Here is an 18078-nt window from a genome sequence, read left to right on the forward strand (position 1 = left end):
CTCCCGCCGTCGCGATGGCCCCCAGGAAGGCGTTGGAGCCGCGGCTGCAGCTGAAGGTGGATGAGCTCTTTCGGCGCTGGCTCAGCGATCCCGGCACGCAACGCGCGCTACGCCGTGGCCTGCGCCGCATCCAGGCCGCTACCCCCGACCCCGCCCCAACCCGAGACTCCGCCTCGGCCACGCTCCCCAGATCCCGCCCTTCGGCGACGCAGGGACTACGCGAGGAGGTGAGGATGATGGGAGTCAGGAGATCCGCAGCTGACAGGGGAAGTGGCTGTAGTGAGAGTAAAAGAAAGGGCGGGGTCACTGTAACTGGGATGAAATTGACAGGAAGAGGCGGAGCTTCCGTTTTCCTTGGGCATGAGTGAGAATAGGGAGTGGGCGGCGCCTAAGGCTGACTCCTGACAGGGCAGCTATCTTTCCCCCTCTCCTCAGGTCCCGGGCCACAGGGAGAAGCCCCCGCCCCTGACACCGCCCCCTGATCCGGAAGTCCCCGCCTTCTACTTTCCCCAGGGACGCCCTTGTCCCGGCCCCGCCCCCGACATAGATGTCATCACAGCTGCTGTGAAGTGTGTGTTTGCCAAGCTGCCCCGCGGGAGGGCGGAGCCGTCTGACTTGGCCGCCATTGCCCAGGTTGGCCAGTCCCCGGCGTAGGGGGTGAGGCCAGGGGCTTCAGCGTCGCTAACGGAAACAGCTTCAGGCCCAGTTGGAGTGGTCTCAAGGGTGTGAGCAGGGCTGGGACTTAGTGTGTGGGGACTTAAGCTCGTGGGCGGGGCCTCACTGATGGCAATTGAAACAGGTTTTAGTGCTGGCAGTGGAAAGTGAACCGCAGCCCCAGTGGGAAGGGTCTCGCGTTTGAGCTCAGCTGGCGCCTGATGGGCGTGGCTTTTGTACAGTGGGAGGGGCCAGGCCTTATGGCCTGGTTTTTTTTTTTTTTTTGTCTTCCTCACCTGACGGCCCCGCCCCTAGGCCTGTCACCTCCCACGCTACTGGGCTGCTCCACTGTTCATTGTCGCGGGTGGGGCTCGAACTGGCTCCATCTCTGGCTCGGACCTTGTCAATGCCTGGACTAGGTGAGTGGGCAGGGCCCAAGCGATGACCACAGTCGTGTCACGGGTGATGTCATTGGCTGATTCTGAGGCAGTGGGTGTGGCTGAAAGGCGGGGCTGAGTTAAAAGGAGGCAGGGCCTGAATGATGTAACGGCCTTGTCCCCAGGGTGCTGCGAGGTGGCCATGATGAAGCTTCCAGGTTCCTGTTCCTGCTGGGCAGGCCTGGGGCTCGGGGCCTGTCCCCTGAAGACTTCCTGCCTGTTCTGCAGGTTGGCTGGGCTCCCCGACCATGTTCCTGGTGTTTGCCCTTGGCCCCGGGAGATAGATTTGTCCTAAGCCCGACCCCCTAACACTGAACCTTGTTCCCCGCCCCCAGGACATTGTGGACTCCCACCCCTGCCTGAGCCACCTGAGGGAGGAGGCGGATCTGAGGGAGGCGTATGTCATCACGGTGAGGCCGTTCCCATGCCGGCCACGCCCACTGCATGCCACTCCCACAAATGACAATGGGTGGGAGGGCAGGCGGAACTTGGCCAAAAAGTGCTGTATGTATGGAAAAAAGTGGGCATGGCTTCCCTCCTGTTGGGTGGGTGTGGCCCAGAGTGGGCTTGACTTGGACAGAAAATGGGTTTGTTTGGGCAAAGCAGGTGTGGCTTGATTTGCACTGATTGGGTGTGGCCAGGAGTGACCTGGCCCCACCTGATGCCAGCAATGCCCCCAGGTAATACAAAGAATCTTCTACACCGCTCGCCACCCATGGTCTGGGCAGATTTCATGTGAGGAGCTGAGGCGGAGCCACTTTCTACAGGTGGGCGGGGCCGAAGGCTGTTTAGAGTCTTGTGGGTGAGGCCTCGCTGTGTGCATATCCAGAAGTAGATGTGACTTTCTGTTTCCTACAATAGGCCTGTCCTCAATGAGGGCGTGGCCTGCAGGACACATTTTGTGGGCATGGCTTTTGTTTGCTATGTGTTTGTGGGTGTGGCCTCATGGGCGTGGCCTTTTGTGGATGTGTGCTGCAATAGTACTACAGTCTACTTTGTGTCTCCTTCCTGCAGGAGTTGGCGCAGCTGGGAGAAGGGCCGGCCACGCCCCCCGTGGGCGGTATCTTCTGCCTTCCCAGTGCTGTAGTCATCCACCACGCCTTCCGAGAACTTGGCCCCACCCCTGACCTCAAGATTGATAGGCGGGGCCTGGGCCGGCACTGGGATGGAGGTGAAAGGAGTGGCCTTGTGTGGGGGTGGGGCCTGGGAACTAGATAGTGTCGGGGTGGGCGTGGCCTCTCGGTGAGCACGCCTGACTGCTGGTCCTGCTTCTGCAGCCATCAACCCTTTGGTGATCGACAGGATCTTCTCGGGGGCAGTTACCCGGTGAGGTCCCAAGGGGCACAGCTATGGTGGAACCAGAATGGGGAGTGAACCAGGAAGTGAAGTCATTAGGGAGAAAATGAAGTGAGGACATCAGGGAAACAGGAAGTGGTGAGGGAACCAGGAAGATGTGTAACCTGAGGAACAGGAAGGGAAGGCGTTGGCGTGGCCCACTGTTGTGGCATCCCCAGTGACCCCGGCTCCTCCCCCAGGGGCTACTCACATGGGAGTCTCAGCCTAGAGGACTTTGTGTGGTTTCTGCTCTCTGAGGAAGACAAGGACACGCCCACCAGGTGACGCCTGACCCCTCCCTTCCTACCCTGACCCTGCCCACCAACCCCAACTCTGACTCTGATTCTGACCCTGACCAACCTGGAGTCTGACCCTGGGCCCGGCCTCGCCCCCAGCGCGGAATACTGGTTCCGCCTCCTGGACTTGGATGGTGATGGTGCTCTCTCCCTGTTCGAGCTCGAGTTCTTCTATGTGGAGCAGGCGCGTCGGCTGCGGGCACAGGGGGTGGAGCCTCCGGCCTTCCCTGACCTCGCCTGCCAGATGCTCGACCTGGTGAGGCCCCGGTGCCCTGGTGAGCAGTCCCCCCCCCCACGACCCCAGGGCGGCCTCTGACCCCGTGGGTGACCTCTGACCCCAGATGATTGTATGTGTCCCCTAGCATCCACTGGTGGGAACAGCCCCGGGGTGATTGCTGAATCCATGGATTACCCCAGATGACCTCAAGTGTCACCCCGAGTGACCCCTTTGCTGACCCCGGGACTCCAAGTGACCCAGTGTGATCCCAGTCTATAATATGGACCCCCGGTCCCAGCGTGATCTGCGACCCCGTCCCGTCCCACCCCCACGCCTCCCTCTCCCGCAGGTTGCATCACTCTTGGCGACCTGAAGCGATGTGGCGCAGCTGCCATCTTCTTTGACGCCTTTGTCAACGTTTACAAGTTCCTGGAGCGAGAACAGCGGGAGTGGGCAGTGCGGGTGAGGGGTGGGGCTGTGAGAAAGGGGAGGGGCCTCGGTGCAGGGGCGAAGTTGGCTGGCTGTGGGGGCGGGGCTTTTGGAGTGAGCAGAGCCTGGTCTTTGGTTGGGGATGTGGTCTCAGAATATGGTTTGTCAGGTGAATGTGGGCTAGGCCTCGCGTTTGGGCGTGGCCTCACAGGATTGGGGTCGCCTGGCCCTGCCCCTGCAGGACGCAGGCACTGACCCCAATGCCTCCGCCTGGGACCAGTTCGTGGCTGAGGAGTATGCCCGGCTGAAGGCCGAGGAGGCGGAGTCGGGGTGAGTAGGGGGTGGGGTGGGCGGGAGAGACCACTCTCCAAACATACCTGTTCCTGATGAGCCCCGCCCTCATGTCATCCTTTGTTACCTGTCAGTCATGGCTTGGTTCCACCTCTGCTTCTCCCACATCCCCAGCCACGGCCCCTGCCTGTCAGTAATCGGGCCTTGTCCTTCATCCGCACCCCTCAGCCCAAGCTGCAATGCAGGCCATGCCCCTCACCCTGGACCCTGTCAATCAATTCAAGCTCTGCCCCTTTTCTGGCCATGCTCCTTGGCCCCGCCTCCAGGCTCGAGTCTCCACCCAGCTCCCCTGAGCTTTCCTACCATGATGATGATGAAGATGATGATGACCTGGAACCGCTGTGAGGCTGACTTCACGGACCTAATGTGTTCCCCGACCTGGATGGCCCAGGATCTCAAGGCCAAGACTGACATCACCGCAGTGTCGACTCTTCTCTCCTGAGTTGGGCCCTGCCATGTGCAGAGTGGCGCTATGTTTGTATTTTCAAATAAAGAGTTTGTTTTTTTTTTCATCCTGCGAGGCACACATTCAGACTCTGGGACACAGCGGGTTTGGGTTGGAGGGCGGGGTAGAGTTTAGGGTTCGAGTTCAGGGTTAGGCCAAAAACATCTCCTTTGCTACAGAACTCTGCCATACAAGTGGTGAGCACTGTGTCTATGGCCAGGGATCCAGACTGTGTTGTTGCTGGCAGTAAATTGGAAAATACGACTCTTAGATTTGAACAAACAACAGGCTTGGGACACATCTTTCATCTGGGGTCCTCAGAGCCTGTGGCTTCTGACTCTGCTCAGATGTTTGAAAACAGAATGATGTGCAGAGATTAGGATCTTAGAGGCAGAGCTTGACATGGGGAACTATCAGATATACTATGGTAACAAGGCCCTGTGGAGTCATAAACACAGTTTGGCATTTATACATGACCTTTCCCTGGACAGACTAACCAGACTATGCTTTGTTGTGTACTTACAAACCTAGAAATTCTATCTCTGGGGTCTTTGACTGTTACCAATCTCACTACCAGGTTCAGGGTCAGGGCGTGTCAATAGGTCCAGAAGAATGGAAAGACACTGGAATTTTATGAGTACAGCCAAGTTCTGGGTGATATTGGCATGTATAAAAAGAAAGTTTTCTTTACATTTCTTTCCTTGCCTTGGCTACATTTATAACCATCTTGTGTGGCTGATCAGTTATGTGCACTAAACATTTAAAGTGAGGAACATAGACATACCTCCTATGATGGAAGATATGGATCACAGACAATTAACTTTCAGTATATTCAGACCACAAGGCACCTTGGACCCATCAGAGATGTCTAAAAGAAAAAAGACAACATAGGGGAAGGTAAACAAGCTTTCCACTCTTGCTTTGAACTCTGATCTTTTTGTCATGCCTCCTTGAGATTACTAATGGGCACTTCTTCAATATCCAGTCTTTATGCCACATATCCTATGAACTCCCAAACTTTATGGAGTACCCATAATGCATTTAAAGATGTACAATAAAGTATATGTTTCTCTACTACATAAAGCATTTACTTTACGAAAAATATTGTATTTTAAGTCTTCAGTTTTAAAAAAATGGAAAAAAAAATCACCCAAGGCCTAGTCATTATACCCCTTGTCTATATAGTAAACTATCAATAAAGTAATTTATTTTTGAGTGGTGTTTGTATTTATTGAATTATCACTGTATTTATTAAATATATAAAACATGGGTTCTTTGTTTAACTATCATTGTTATTGTCTGAATTGGATAACATCTAAATTTAAGGAATCAGCAACAAATGTCTGGAGAGAAATCAGAATGAACACAGTGATGCCAGAAATGTATGCTTGCATGGGTGAATAAAAGCATCAGAACCCTGTATATATAGTTGTGAGCTGCCAGGTGCTTATGTACAATTGAACTCAGGTTGTCTGAAAGAGCAGCCAGGACTCTTAGTTACTGAGCCATCATTTTTCCTGGTCCATGTTTGACAATGCAAAAAGCACTTATGGCTATAGGATCATAAGGAATTAGATGTCTTTTTTTTTTTTTTTTTTTTTTTTTTTTTTTGCATAAAGACTTACCAGTGTGGCATGACTTTAATTCATTACATTTTAAATGTTTCCTGTATATGTATGTGTTGATGTTTTGCTTGTTTGTTTCCCCCCTCTCTCCTTCCCTTGTCCCCCCCTTCTTTCTTTTAGATAGTCACTATCTAGATCTGCCAAAGCAATTCTAATGTCCTGACATTCCAAGAAAAGTCTGGATATACTTTATAAAGTGCTTACCTATCCATTCACTGGATCTGTGAACACCATTAAACAGGGTATGATAATATGTAACAGTTATCTCAGCACACTGCAGGTTAAGACTTAAGAGCAGAAATTTAATATCATTCTATTTACTTAGAATACCTAATATGAAAATTCAAGAAACTTCCTCTTGACATGGAACTAGAGTCCCTCAGTACTTTCCTTCTGGTCTCTCTGGACTTCATCTAATCTCTGCTCAGGAATGGAATAAAAGCTGTGAAAAATAAGTAAAAAAAAATGAAAATAATAAAAAAAACCTCAACAGTTTTTATAGTATAAACTTTAAGCATATATTGAGATGAGAGGAGAAGGAGAAAATGCGCAGAGGAAGATAAGAAATAAATATACCCTTACTTACTTATGTCTGTAGGAAAATGTCTGACTGAAACTACATTGGTTGTGTAATTTACATATGCTAATATGTTACAAGTACATACTAACTGTAGCCACCAAGCTTCACGACAATTCTCATAGCTTTATCTTATAGCAAAAAAAAAAAAAAAAAAAAAAAAAAAAAAAAAAAGAAAGAAAGAAAAGTATATTTAGTGATATTTTACTAAATAGTAATTACAAGTGGCCCATGGAAGCATATGTTGCTAACATGTTTCAGAAAAAAACTGTTTCTATTCAGTGTGCAATGGACAAAGTTTAAATGTTAAACATATTTAAGTGTGTCCAGAGCTTGGTGCCATGCTCTTTCCCTCCTTCATATAATCACAAGGTCATGAGGTGCAGCTAAGACTGCAAGAGGGGCTTGTTATAGTCGTCCTGGACCCTCTGTGAAGCACACTCTCTTGACGCCAGTCAAGGCCAATATAACATTTTGAACCACAGAAAAATTGTGGCCATAACAACAAGTAGTTTTTCAAAGATGGGCAGCCTTCTGGGACCAGGCCCACCTAAGACAGGGGCTCTGAAGACTGGCAGGGTACCCAGAGACGGGCAAGGGCCTTGAACCCCCAGATTGATCCTAAGACAAGGCGCTATTTGAAATTGGAGTTATGCCTCTTTTTTACTCATTTGAGCCTCTAATTCCCTCTACAAACTTGTCTTTTATATAATATATAAGGGGGAGCTGTTGTAACCTGCCATTGGAGCCTGGCCTTATTTTCCCTTCCCCTGCTTGATTTGCTAAGAACTCCTTCCTTGTATCCGCTGTGGTTCTTAACCACGCCCCAGAACATTCCACCCGAGCTATCTCTACCCTGAAAACAACTTGTTTTGCACACTCTTAACTGCACCTGGCCTCCCCAGGCTTCCTTCTTTACCCCTTATAAAAAACAGTCCCGACTAAAACCTGGGTGGTATTCACCCATTACTGAATGACCCGTGTGTGTGTGTTTCTTTTTCAATCCCCCAGGCCTCTGTCCGAGGCTCGGTGACAGTGGTGGCGCGGGCATCATCAGGCAGTCAATGACTAGAGATATTACTGAACAGGCAACAAAGCTTATATTAATGGGGCTGGCATGCTCTGTAGTCAGCAGGAAAAAAATGAACTTTTAACTCCCTGTGGCCTGTGATAAAGACCAGAAAAGAGAAAATTCAAACATACACACACTGAATCGATGAATCAAAAAGCAGAGTCCAGTAATTTCAAACACAAGAATAAATACAGACACTCATACATATATACATACATGAATAATACAGAAATACAGACAGAGATATATCCATTCACACATAGGATGGTTAGAGCAAAACTCCAGCAAGCAAGCTCCAAGCAGTTCACACATACGTAGGTAATTGCACACAATGAGAAATCTCTAACACCTACCTAAACAAGCTTTACAAATATTCATGCATGCACACAGTTGATGGTAGAAGGAACAGTGTTGCAGCCCATCACACAGGGGCCATAACAGATGCACATAGTTGATGGATGTCTAACCCTCTTACTTTATTCTTTGTTCCATCACTTAGATACCCCAGAAAATATTTGAAGCAGTATTAAATTACAATGTGATTATGTTGTAGTTTTCTTCTAGTGAATGGTTACCAAGAAACAGTGAGTTTAGCAATATCTTTACAAGAAACAATACTATGTAGTAAAGAAAACAAATTATTACCCCAAACCTATGTACACTCATAACTAAGTAACTTGTTACAGATTAACAAAGTTTAAGCAAGCAAGGTATTTTTCTCAGCCAGTTTCTCTTACTGGCAGGCAACAATTTATGGTTACAAAGACACAAGTAATTATTTTACCACTTATCCTTAAAAATTAATAATTTTAAAATTAATCTTGTAGGAATCTTAAAACACTCACAAATCTAAACACTTATAAAAAATCAGTCATGCTTACTTTAAATCCTCAGAATGAATATCTACTCAGGAGCAATTCTTAATAAATCCTATGAGGAAACTGAGGGAAAATGCATATAAGAAATCAATTATTAGTACCAGGGATGTTGCCGAGTGAGTGACATGAAGCTCCCTTAGAGTTTTCCATAGTTCTTAGATTAAGAGGAATGTGAGGGCAGTGAGCAGAACAGAGCTCCATAACAGCATAATAGCATAAAGTCCTCAGGACACACAGTTCTCAGGACACGTAGTCCTTGGAGCTATGTCACACCAAGGCACTCTCATGTGGCTGTGGTAACCCAGAGGCTGCATTCTTGATCCTCTCCATTTGAGACTTGATACTGAAATAATTTATTTACATGAAAAATGCATGTAGCTTTGGATACGCTTCTTAATAACTTAAGTTTCTTAATTGTTTGTAGTTCTGTGTGGTGATGTGAATGTTAGGAGAGTCCCAGGAGCCACTGAGTAATAGAAGAATGCTATTTATTCTCCTGATCTTAGCAAGAAGTCAAGAAACAATTGTAGCTGTTTGTTATGCAGACACACCTTCAATAAGTTTTTTACTGTTTTACAGTTTTCATGGCACACGGTTTTCATGCCTTTGCCATATTTATTTCAAGTTTTTTGTTGTTGCTTTGTTTTGGTTCAGTTTATTGAGAATAGTTTTGTGTCCTTGCTTTTTCTGATTGTCTTTTGTATATAAAAAGGATACTGATTGCTGTGTTTTGTGTTTTTTTTTCAACTTTTATCAGTAGTTATCAGCTCTAGGAGTTTTTATTTATGATTTAGTTTTTCATGTATATAAACTTAACATCTGAAAAAATATATGTTGATTTCTTCACTTCTCATTTATTTGTATTTTTTTGATTTCTTTGACTTCTTTTATTGCTCTAGGTAACATGTAAGAAGTATGTTAAGAAGTGAGAAGAGTGAACATCCTTGTCTTGGTCCTGATTTTAGCATAAAAAACTTAATTCTTCCCGTTTTTGGATGACTTTCGCTATATATTGCCTTTAACAAGTTGAAATATATCCCTTGGATCTGCAATACTTTCATCACAAATGGATGCTGTGCTTTGTAAAAGGTTTTTTATGTATCAAATAGGGTGATTGTCTTTTATTTTCTAGTGGTAGAGTATGTTGGTTAGTTTGCATGTATTGAACCTTTCTTCCATCTCTGGGATGAAGCTGCCTTGAACCTAATGGGAAAACTTCAATAGCTGAACAACACTTTCAGAAAAGTGGCTGGATTGGAAATTAACTCAAGAATCAGTAGCTTGCCTTTACACAAATCATAAATGGGTTGAAAAAAATTAGGCAAACAATGCCTTTTACAATAATCACAAATAATATTAATTATCTTTGTGTAACCACCAAGTGAAATATAGGTATGACAAAAACTTCAAGACTTTGGAGAAAGAAAATGAGGAAGATACCAGAGTATGGCAAGATTTCCCACGGATCAGTATTAATGTCAGGTGCATTGTGTGTATCAGTGTGACTTCCAGGGTGGAGTCACAGTAATCAGTACACAGGACATGCATAACAACAATGAGTGAATGCAGTTTATTAAATGTTCAAGCACCTTTTATGGGGAAGCTGAATAAAGACTTTTTATAGCTTCTAATTCTCAACAGCCTCCATATCACAAGCAATAACTTGTCTAGGTTCAAGCTGACCAAAACCTCCTTGTAGACTAAGAAATCTGTCAGCAGTCCACCTCTTTTAAGTGTTGCTTACATCAGTTAAAAACAAAGTAAGTTTCCCATGAGAAAATGTTTGTGAAGTTCACTTCCTGGGGTATGTATCTGTGATGGTTTCATATACTTGGACCAGGGAGTGCCAATATTAGAAGGCGTGGTCTTGTTGGAGGAAGTGTGTCACTCTGGGTGTGGGCTTGGAGACATTCCTCCTAGCTGCCTGAAGATGCTCAGTCTGTTCCTGGTTTCTTTTGGATGAAGATGTAGAACTCTCAGCTCCTCCTGTACCATGCCTACCTGGATGTTGCCATGCTCTTGTCTTGATGATAATGGACTGAACCTCTGAACCTCTAAGCCAGCCCCAATTAAATGTTGTCCTTGTAAGGCTTGCCTTGGTCATGGTGTCTGTTCACAGCAATAACACCTTAACTAAGACAGCAGCTAAATTGGCAGAACATCGACATTCTCTACTGAGAAAGTATTCTTTCTAGATGTGCCAGTATGCTGAGAGTTACAGAAATCTTTGTGTCATCTTGCAGGTAGCAGGCTGGGAGACATGCCATTTCTCTACAGATTGGTAGAATTAACATACTGAAAATGGCCATCTTATCAAAATCAATCTACAGATTTAATGCAGTTTTTATTAAATATCCAGCACAATTATTTTTAGTTCTTGAAAGAGCAATTCTCAATTCTGCATGAATAAATGACAGATCCAGAACAGTTAAAATAATCATATACAATAAAAGAACTTCTGGAGGTATCACCATCTCTTACTTCAAATGGTACTACAATGCAATAGTAATAAAAACTGCATTTTTTTTGAGACAGACAGGTCAATCAGTGTAATTGACTTGATGACCCAAACAACTATGGACACTTAATTTTTGACAAAACCAAACCATACAACAGGGGGAAAAGGGGATTTTCAAATGATGCTGGTCTAATTTGATATCTGTATGTCTAAGAATGTAACTGGGATGCCTTATCTGGTCTCAGCTGGAGAGATGTGCCTAGACCTGCTGTGACTTCATGTGCCAGGGTGAGGTGGTAACAAGCACTAGCTTATGTGCCTTTGTTTAAGCTGATGATTACTTTCTTTTGCCTTCAGTCTAATGATATGAATTAATAAGAAATTGTTAATGAGTAGAAGTGCACTCTGATTATTTAAGGTAGAAATGACTGGTTTTATATAGAAGTTGAGATTTATGATGCTCTTACAGATTTTTTGGTAAGATTAGTTTATAACCACAAATTGCATCCTTTTGTTTTCATTAATTCATTTATTTATTCACTTTACTACTGATCACATCCTGCCTTTCCTTTTCTCCCAGTTCTACCCTCTGACCCTTTCCTCTCATTTCCTGCTCCTATTCTCCCAGAGAAGCAGAGGCACCAAGTCCCCACCCCCACCAGATACCACACCACCTTTGGACTCTAAGTTGTATCAAACTAAATGCATCCTCTGTCACTGAGTTCAGACAAGGCAGCCCAGCTTGGGGAAAAGGTTCATAAGGAAAGTTAACAAAGTTTAATAAAAGACAGCCCCTGGTATGGTTTTTATGAGACCCACATTAAGACCAAGCTTCACATGTGCTCCATATGTGTAGGAGGCCTAGGAATAGACCATGCATGCTCTTTACTTGATGGTTCATCTCTGTGAACCCTCAATGGCTCCAAGTGGCTTGGCTTTGTAGGACTTTTGTAGGTATACTTTACCCCATCTGCCTCAATCCTTCCTCTAACTTTTCAACAAGACTCCCTGAATTCTGCCTCATGTTTGTGCATATTTATCTGTTGCCAATGAGATGCCAAATCTTTGAAATTCAGATCCCATTTTAGAGAACCTGACCTACGTTTGAACTCAGGTAAACAGGCATTAATTTCAAGGTTGCACCCCAACAAAACCTGAACTCAGCTCTAGTTTCTAGGCTCATCCCCAACAAAAACAGCACTCAATAAGACTAGTGTCATCAGGTTTAACCTGTATCCCCTGTTTACAAAATGACCTCCTGCCTAATGACCACCAATGCAGACGGGAGTAGATATTAACTTTGTGATATGACTGCCAGCAGTAGCTAATTATGTTACAGGCCACAGGAACTTTCCAGTTAAATTCTTGCATACATACTCCCTGCTTTCTACTTAAAGCCTTGCCCAGATAGATATTTGAGTTCCCCCACAACTAAAACTGACCTTTGCTCTGCAGTGGGCGAGGGGCTGAGCTAGATGCAATAGAATAAAACCCTGCTCGGAGTTGCTTTATATTTGCTTCTGTCTGGATTTGGGGGAATAACTAACATTTCTCTGGTACAACATTTTGCTGCTACGATGTATAAGACTACCAATCTGGTTGATCTTAAAGCAAAAAAAGAAAAAAATTCAGCATTTGTGTTCATATGTTTGTAACACTGTGTTAAACTTCCTGCTTTTTCCCTCTCTGAGGGCTCAATTTGTCTGAACTTTCTTTGTGATATGAAGGGCAGAACAGGAGCAAGCTTCTGCAAAGGCAAATGTGATAATTTCCATCCACAGTAGAATTTCTTTTTGTCGAACATAGTGGTTTTGCCATAGTAATTCTTCTAAGTTTCAGCTTCTGTGTGAGTGTAAGAAGTTTTCTATGTAGTCTATAAGCACTTGAGCATTGGCTTAAAATCTTGTGATTTGTGTAGCGGCTAGTTTGTCTGAATGTTAGAAACTTTGTGTGAAATCCACAGAGCAAAATGAAAACTTGTGTAAAGATATGTGACTTATACTGCTATGCTGATTTTTCCAGGACTAAGTAAAATGTCCAATACTGAGGGCTGCCGTGTGTGAGTGCCACATACTACTAGTAGGTTCTTGTTACTAGGGTCCGTATCATTTTCAGGTCTGAGTGGAAGGATATCAGTCTTCTGTGACTGCTATGTTATTCTGATTGTTTCTTGTTTCTACAGACTTTTTTGTTTTGTTTTTTTGTTGCTGGCTGTCTCTGTTTTAGATTCTGAGTGGCAGCACATTTGTCTTCTGTGAGTGCCATGTTCTGGTTGGATTTTGTTACTACAAACTGTATTTTTTTATTATTTTATTTTTTTGGTTTTGGTTGATTTATGTTTCTAATTGTGCCGTTTTCTGTTCACCGATTCTAAATGGTATCATATCCTTCTGGTACAAGGTCTTAAATTTGTAAGTCTATGCGACTTTCTGGTTATTTCTCAATTCTGCCTGATAGAGAGAAAGATTGAACTTGTGTTTTGGGTGTCATAACATGGTTTTTGCATGAGCACCACTTTCTGGTTGTTTCTTGTATCTGCTCCATAGGAAAAAAAAGGTTTTGTTTGTATTTTTATGTGTTGTTTTTGTGATTCTGGTTACAGGATGATGTTGATGAGGTAATTTTGAGAAGATAGCTTTGATGAGATGATTTTGGCTCGTTTTCCTTTGCTACTCCTTTTTTTTTTTTTTTTTTTTTTTTTTTTTTACTCAGACAGGCTTTATTCAGGAGTCAAGGCTGCCTCCTTTCCCTGTTCCCTGTCTCCCCACCCACAGAACCCCACTTGGTTGGGGCTTGTTCTTTACTTGCCCCAAGGGACTGCTATCCAAGCAACATGAACACTCAAAGATGGGGAGCCTTAGAGGCTGTGGGCAGACAGCACCCCCCACCCCACCCTGTGGAGCAGACAAGTATCCTGAGAATCATGTTGTCTGTGGAGCTCCACTGTAAGGGGCAGGAAGGGTCCTGGTGTGCAGTTGCTGATGAGTTGAACCCCACTAACCCTAACCCTAACCCTAACCCTAACCCTAACCCTAACCCTAACCCTAACCCTAACCCTAGCCCTAGCCCTAACCCTAACCCTAACCCTAACCCTAACCCTAACCCTAACCCTAACCCTAACCCTAACCCTAACCCTAACCCTAACCCTTTCCCTTCCAGAGGCGCTTAAGCCAGGTGGTGGTATCTTGTTTGAGGGACAGGATAGGAGAACAGCAGTTGGGTAGTTAATTTCTTCTCCCAGGCCTTGGGGTGTCCTCCTCAGAATATGCCAGCCAACAGCAGGGGAGGCAGCAGCAGTCCTAGGAAAGGGCCCCACACATGAGCAGAATTCTTCAAATCCCAGCCGGCCTTTTCAGAGTCCTCTGCACCTGTCCAGGATGACTGTAGGGCCAGGGTGCGCCCACCTGTGGCATTACCCGAGGCACTAGGGAAGTTGGGCACGGATGTGGAGGCAGGGTGGCCGGACTGTTCCAGTGAGGCCTTCTGCCCACCGTACTCTTGGGCTGGAAGAACTGGGATCAAAGCCTCACTGGAAACAACTCTGCCTCTGCCTTAGGCAGCTTGGCCTCGAGAGTTCAGGCAATTCGGCCGCTGCCTCGGGCAATTCTGCATCGGGCAACTCAGGCTCAGGCAACCGGACCTTGGGCTCAGCCTCCTCCTGCATTTGGAGTAGGGAACCTGTCTCTGCCAGGGACATCTGGTGCAGAGATTTCTCTGCGCTCACGGAGGTTGCACTGGACTTGTTGGCTCCTTTGTCCGCAGATTTGGGGACAGGGATATGTGTTGATGTGAGAAAGTTAACTGGCCCCTCATCCTGTGAGGGTTGGATGTGCCTACTGCTCATTTCTATGAGGCTATTCATAGGGAAAAGGGCCTTCTGACAGCAGAAGGAAGATCTACTACTAATAAAGAGGGAATCCTCTCCCTACTAAGGGCTCTAGAGTGGTGTAAAAGGCTTGCCATCATTCACTGTCCAGGGCATAAGAAGGAAAGAAACTCCATCTCATAGGGCAGCAACAAAGCACATGAAACAACCCGGCAGGTGGCCCTAGAAACTGGACCCTCATGCATTTGATTGCTCTAGATTCAGAGAACCTCACACTCCATGACCAGCATAAATATACTACTGAAGATAGGATCTAAAAATCAGCCCATGTCTCAGTGCCATAGGCATGTTGGAATACAGCTGACCACAAACTTATCATACAAGAGAAAATGGGTCTACATATATTGAAATAGTCCATCATTCTTCACACATGAGAGCCAGTATAATGAATGACAGTCCAACAGCAGAATCAAAAATGCCAATTTGAAAATAGCAAAAAAATTGAAAAATTGTAAGCCCTCTCAATTGGCCAATGCAGTGGCCAATGTGAAGAACCCCAGTACTCAATAAGAGAACAACAACCAGGAATCTATCAAGAAATCGACTTTACAGAGATAAAAACAAGAAAACTTGGATACAGATATTTGCCAGTATTTATACATACATTTTACAGAATGACTAAGCCTTTCCCAATTAAATATGAGATTATATAAACAGTAACAAAGATATTACTAAAAGAAATTCTTCAATCATATGATTTTTCCAAGTTTATAAACTGATGAAGGGACTTTAACTTCAGATTTTTGCAAGACAGAATGTTGAACTTTGTCAGATATTGAATCTGTGGCTTCTGTTCTTTCATTGGCTTCTCCTCTATAGTCTCTCATTTATTAGATACTCTCTCTGCCACTATTACTATAGCCTGAGTTCCTCAGGCTCCTTTTTCCTAACCTCTCAACCTTCTGGGGGTATCTCTCATTATCTGGTGCTACCCGATTAATAAATTTAGATTGATTTCTGCATTTGCTTTTGATGATTCAGGGTTTGTGTGAGTGAATTGTCAAAATGCCTCCATGACTCTCTAAAAAAGCTGCAGGGAGTTCCTTTACTCCCCAACTAATGACATACACTCTGACCAAATTGTAGGGCATTGTGGCCACTGTGTGACCTTTTAGAAGAGCCTAAAGGTAGACCTTTTATTTTCAAGTGATATAATCTCAGCCTGGGCATGTCAGGGGAAAGCAAGCATATTTGGGAACTTCTGCATGGTGCCAGGAACCAGATTCTTTGGTTCTAATGTGGTGAAGTGGTCCATAAAATGTGGAAGATGCAGTCTGTCTCATGTTAATGTCTATTAAGTCAAAGTTACTTTGTCAAAGGCATCAGTCAAAGTCATGTCGTCAAAGTTTTCTTGTCAAGGTTTTCTTATCAAAGTCATTTTGTCAAACTCATTTTGTCAAATCATCATGTAATGAGAAATATAAAACAATCTATAACAACACAAATATAACCTTCCCTGTCTATGAAGCAGAAACAAGACACAAACAGAAATTGGTACTCATGCAAAAACCACTCAATGACACCCAAAATACAAGTCCAACCTTTTCTCTCTATTAGGCAGAAATGAGAAATAACCAGAAAGTGGCACACACCTACAAGAAAAGTACCAGATTGGTGGGCATCTCTTGATTTTCCTGAGCTCATGCCCAACCCAGACAAAGACTTGGGGTGTCTCCTGGCCACACTTTGGCCACAGATCCCAGACAAGTCTGTGTTAAAAGCAACCAAACAAGGAAAATAATTAAATGCCTTGTACGGAGAAGGATGTGGTGCCGTTGTCAATCTGTGAACAGAAACAGACAGCAACAACAACTAAAACCAGAAGAAAGTACACCCTATAATAACAAGAAACATCCAGACTGTGGTGTTCACAGAAGACAAATGTGGCACCACTCAGACCTGGAAAAGGATACAGCCCGCAGTAACAATAACAAACCAGAAGGTGGAAGGCACATACACATGATTAGTATCAGGACTGCACAAATGTTTACTCAGACCTTGAAAAATCATCATGGTATCATAAGTCACTTACCTTTTCACAAGTTTTTGTTAGGCTCTGTAGATCTCACACAAAGTTTCTAACATTCTGACAAATTAGCTGCCACATAAATAACAAGATTTTGTACTAACACACAAGTACTCACCTGCTCAAACCACATAGAAAATTTCTGACACTCATAGAGATTTCTCAGTGTAACTCAAAGCTAGAAGAGTTACAATGGCAAAAACAAGCCACCAGTTTCTGCACAAATGAATTGTTGTTTTGATATGCAGGTGAAGGAAGGCACAGACAAAGCAAGGCATATACTGGGCAGTGAAAAAGTAAGGCAGGGACAAAGTTTTAGAAAGGCAGGAGAGATAGGAGAGGAGGGAGAAGAAGCCAAGATGGAGCAGGAAGAGAATGGTCTATCTCCTGTGGCTTTGGATAGCCACAGGAGCAATAAATGTCGTGATATGGATGGATTATTATGGGCAATTTGTCTTTTCTAGATGGGCAGATTGTATCATTTCAATTGGACCTGAGTTTATTGTGTAGACATTTTATGGAGTGAGAATTTACTGATATAAATCTGATTGGTGAATTACAAACTTCTAGAGTTTAGATTTGATGGGCTATTGGGAATTATGACAGTAACCACAGGCAGTGGTTGTGGGGAATGTGAGCAGAGTCTGCTGCAGAGAGTCTCAGTAAGGTGGCCACCACTGAGATGAAAACATGCGGAAGATGCCATATGGCTCTACAATGCTGGCCATATCGTGGGTTGGAAGATCTTTTTTTAATATATACTGCAACAGGTGGCAAACCAACATGTTAGACAAGAGTCCACTAAAAATTTAAGATTACCAACCTGAGAGTTAGAGTTTTTTTTCCTAAGTTAAAGAAGGGTGGTGCCATGATGAGTCACATGATGGCTCAAGTGCAGGAACCTTAAATAAAGAAACAGACAAACTCAGCTCACAAATAAACGAAGTAAAAGAAAAAACAACAACAAAACCCAAATGGCAAAACAAATAAAACTCCTAAATGAAAACCTAAAGAGAGCTTTACATCCAGTGATATGGCTCAGAGGGAAATGGCACTTTCTCACAAGCCTGAATTCAGGAATGAGGCCCACAGGTATACTGAGAGAAACCACTTCAGGTTCTTGTCCTCTCACCTCTACGTGCATGCCTCCCTGCTGATAAACCAAAGCACAAATTAACTAGTACAGTTATCATGCAAAGAACAGCAGGGGAGTTGATCAAGGATGGTGGTGCAAGCTTCAGGGAACTGATAAAGAGTGGCCCCCAAACTGAGTCTTGCCTAGACAACATAATGCAGTTAGGTCTCATTCAACCAAATACCATTAATGGGAGCTGGGTGTTAAATAGGCAGCTTAGCCCCTTGTCCTGGGCTTCATGAATGAAAATAGCTAAA

The 18078-nt window shown here is 44.5% G+C and overlaps 1 protein-coding gene across 3 annotated transcripts; it reads left to right on the plus strand.

Moving 5' to 3' along the window:
- Positions 1–8: 8 nt before the first annotated feature.
- LOC308433991 (serine/threonine-protein phosphatase 2A regulatory subunit B'' subunit delta-like) lies at positions 9–5379 on the plus strand. Of its 3 annotated transcripts, XM_080934155.1 has the most exons (13): positions 9–227; positions 436–633; positions 970–1073; positions 1217–1319; positions 1427–1501; positions 1772–1858; positions 2106–2262; positions 2369–2417; positions 2627–2707; positions 2822–2997; positions 3289–3401; positions 3610–3698; positions 3986–5379. In XM_080934155.1, the coding sequence occupies exons 1-13, from the start codon at positions 15–17 to the stop codon at positions 4062–4064; spliced, it is 1524 nt and encodes a 507-aa protein (XP_080790281.1). In that variant the 5' UTR covers positions 9–14; the 3' UTR covers positions 4065–5379. The 3 variants fall into 3 exon arrangements, 1 of the variants encoding a protein (XP_080790281.1); XR_013975459.1 differs by lacking the exon at positions 3986–5379 and having other exon boundaries at positions 2822–2978; positions 3610–3692; XR_013975460.1 differs by lacking the exon at positions 3986–5379 and having other exon boundaries at positions 3085–3401; positions 3610–3643.
- The last annotated feature ends 12699 nt before the right edge of the window (positions 5380–18078 follow it).

The sequence above is a fragment of the Micromys minutus genome, assembly GCF_963924665.1.
Source record: "Micromys minutus genome assembly, chromosome: 21".
NCBI classification, from domain to species: Eukaryota; Metazoa; Chordata; class Mammalia; order Rodentia; family Muridae; genus Micromys; species Micromys minutus.